At 38.4% G+C, this 1,825-nt stretch overlaps 1 protein-coding gene across 1 annotated transcript; it reads right to left on the bottom strand.

The window, feature by feature from the left end:
• Nucleotides 1-6: 6 nt before the first annotated feature.
• LOC111380535 (fructokinase-1) lies at nucleotides 7-1,795 on the bottom strand (the record flags this gene model as incomplete). Its single annotated transcript, XM_023004122.1, has 4 exons — nucleotides 1,524-1,795; nucleotides 1,123-1,414; nucleotides 438-590; nucleotides 7-198 (listed from the first exon to the last, which is right to left on the bottom strand). Coding segments are annotated over exons 1-4 (858 nt in total), but the record flags the coding sequence as incomplete, so codon positions are not given.
• Nucleotides 1,796-1,825: the final 30 nt, after the last annotated feature.

Raw genomic sequence — 1,825 nt, forward strand, 5'->3', positions numbered from 1 at the left:
GAGGTTTAATCCAGTTATGATTTCCACAACCTGTCCGAGTGTGGCAACATTCCTCCCAGCACCACAACCCATAGCAGTTGCAGCACCAACTGCATTTGCAATTGTTAATGTATAGACCAAGGGCAGGTTATGTATAAAACCAAATGCGACTGCAGCCACAAAACTATCTCCACACCCGACAGTGTCTATAACATTCACCTGTTCAAATCATAAAGTACGCCGGTAGTCATATCATGGACTCACAAAGGTAAAGGACGTGTATGGATACACTTTACTTGTCCTAGAAACATGGGAAATTTTTTAAAGAGCAACCTATTCCAGAAGATAAAATAAATTATTCCAGCCAGAATGAAAAATCTAAACCGGAAAAACAGAAGAAAGAAAGACTTGTACAAATGATAAACCAAACCACGTCACGAATGGAAAATAGTTGATACCTTGAATGCAGGGGCACAAGATATACTTGAAGCTGTGATCAGAATTGATCCCTTGGGACCCATTTTAACAATCACCCACTTTGTGCGAACCCCTTTCTGGAGCAACTCCTGTCCAGCCATAATAGGGTTTGCTATGCCAGTCAAAGATTCAGCCTGACACAGGGTATCACGAGTCACATAACAGAAAAAATGAACATAGCTGCACAGTAATGGAGGGAGGAAGGTTTCCACAGTGAACCACAAGTTGATAACCAAGGAAACTTGTAGGAAAGATGGGGAAAAAGGGTAATATAATAAGAATAGTGTAACGTCTTTTTATAACTTTTAAAACTGAATATCCAGAACAAAAAACATAAAAAATGAAGAAGTGCAGGACATGATATAAATGCCAGATGAAAATAACCTGTTCCTAAGAAGCTTAAAAAGTGAAACAGATGGACGTAGCGGGAAAATAAACATCTTGAATAACCTCACACCAAAGAGGCCACAAGATGGTCTAACACTAGAAGAACTAAAAAAAATAAGCCATGTCATCTTACAGCTCAGGCAACAGCTAAGGCACAGGTAGAAATGATATAAGATACTAGCAACATATAAATTATGATCATTAAGATAATAATGACACACCACACTCAAGATGAGATTACAATACAATATACAAATCATGATGATTGTTCATTTATACCTCCTCGGAAGTTAATAGAAGAACGTCACTCAATTTCAAGAATTTGTTCAGTGCTATTTGCTCTTCAGGCGTTCCTAAAATGAGGGACTTCCCCCTTGGTCCAGGGTCAAAAAATATTGAGGTGCCGACTTCAATGGCATACTCTAGAGATGACATAATTATACCAGGAGAAAGTTCATCAAAGCCATATCCGTTGCAGAATATGATCTTGGAGCGTTTGATAGCCATCTTTACTTCATTAGACAGTTTGCTCAACCAGTTAAATGCAGGCTCCTTGCTAAAATCTGCTCGACTGAAAAGAAAATTTATGTGTTTCACTTATACATTACTGTTTCAGAATAAATAAAATAATTTCAAAAGTGCACTATAAAGATAAAGAAATATTGAACTAGATGTTATACCTGCAAAAGCCATGTCTTTGCAGAGGGTCCACTAAGACCCAACACAAAAGCGTCTCATAAGCTGCACGTGAATGATCAACCACATCATTCTGCTCATCCATTTCAACCATGCTGATTCCCTCATCACGAAGTACATCTAGGAGGAAGTTACCATAGATTTCATCACCAACATGCCCAAGAGTAACACAGCGAAGTCCCAATCTAGCTGCAGCTATAGCCATATTGCAGTTGCCACCAGCTTCCCAGTATTTCTATGAGTAGAACTAAATAATCAAGACTCCAATCCCACAATTTTTTTTTTT

This window comes from Olea europaea, unplaced genomic scaffold (genome assembly GCF_002742605.1).
Source record: "Olea europaea var. sylvestris unplaced genomic scaffold, O_europaea_v1 scaffold21601, whole genome shotgun sequence".
NCBI lineage: Eukaryota > Viridiplantae > Streptophyta > Magnoliopsida > Lamiales > Oleaceae > Olea > Olea europaea.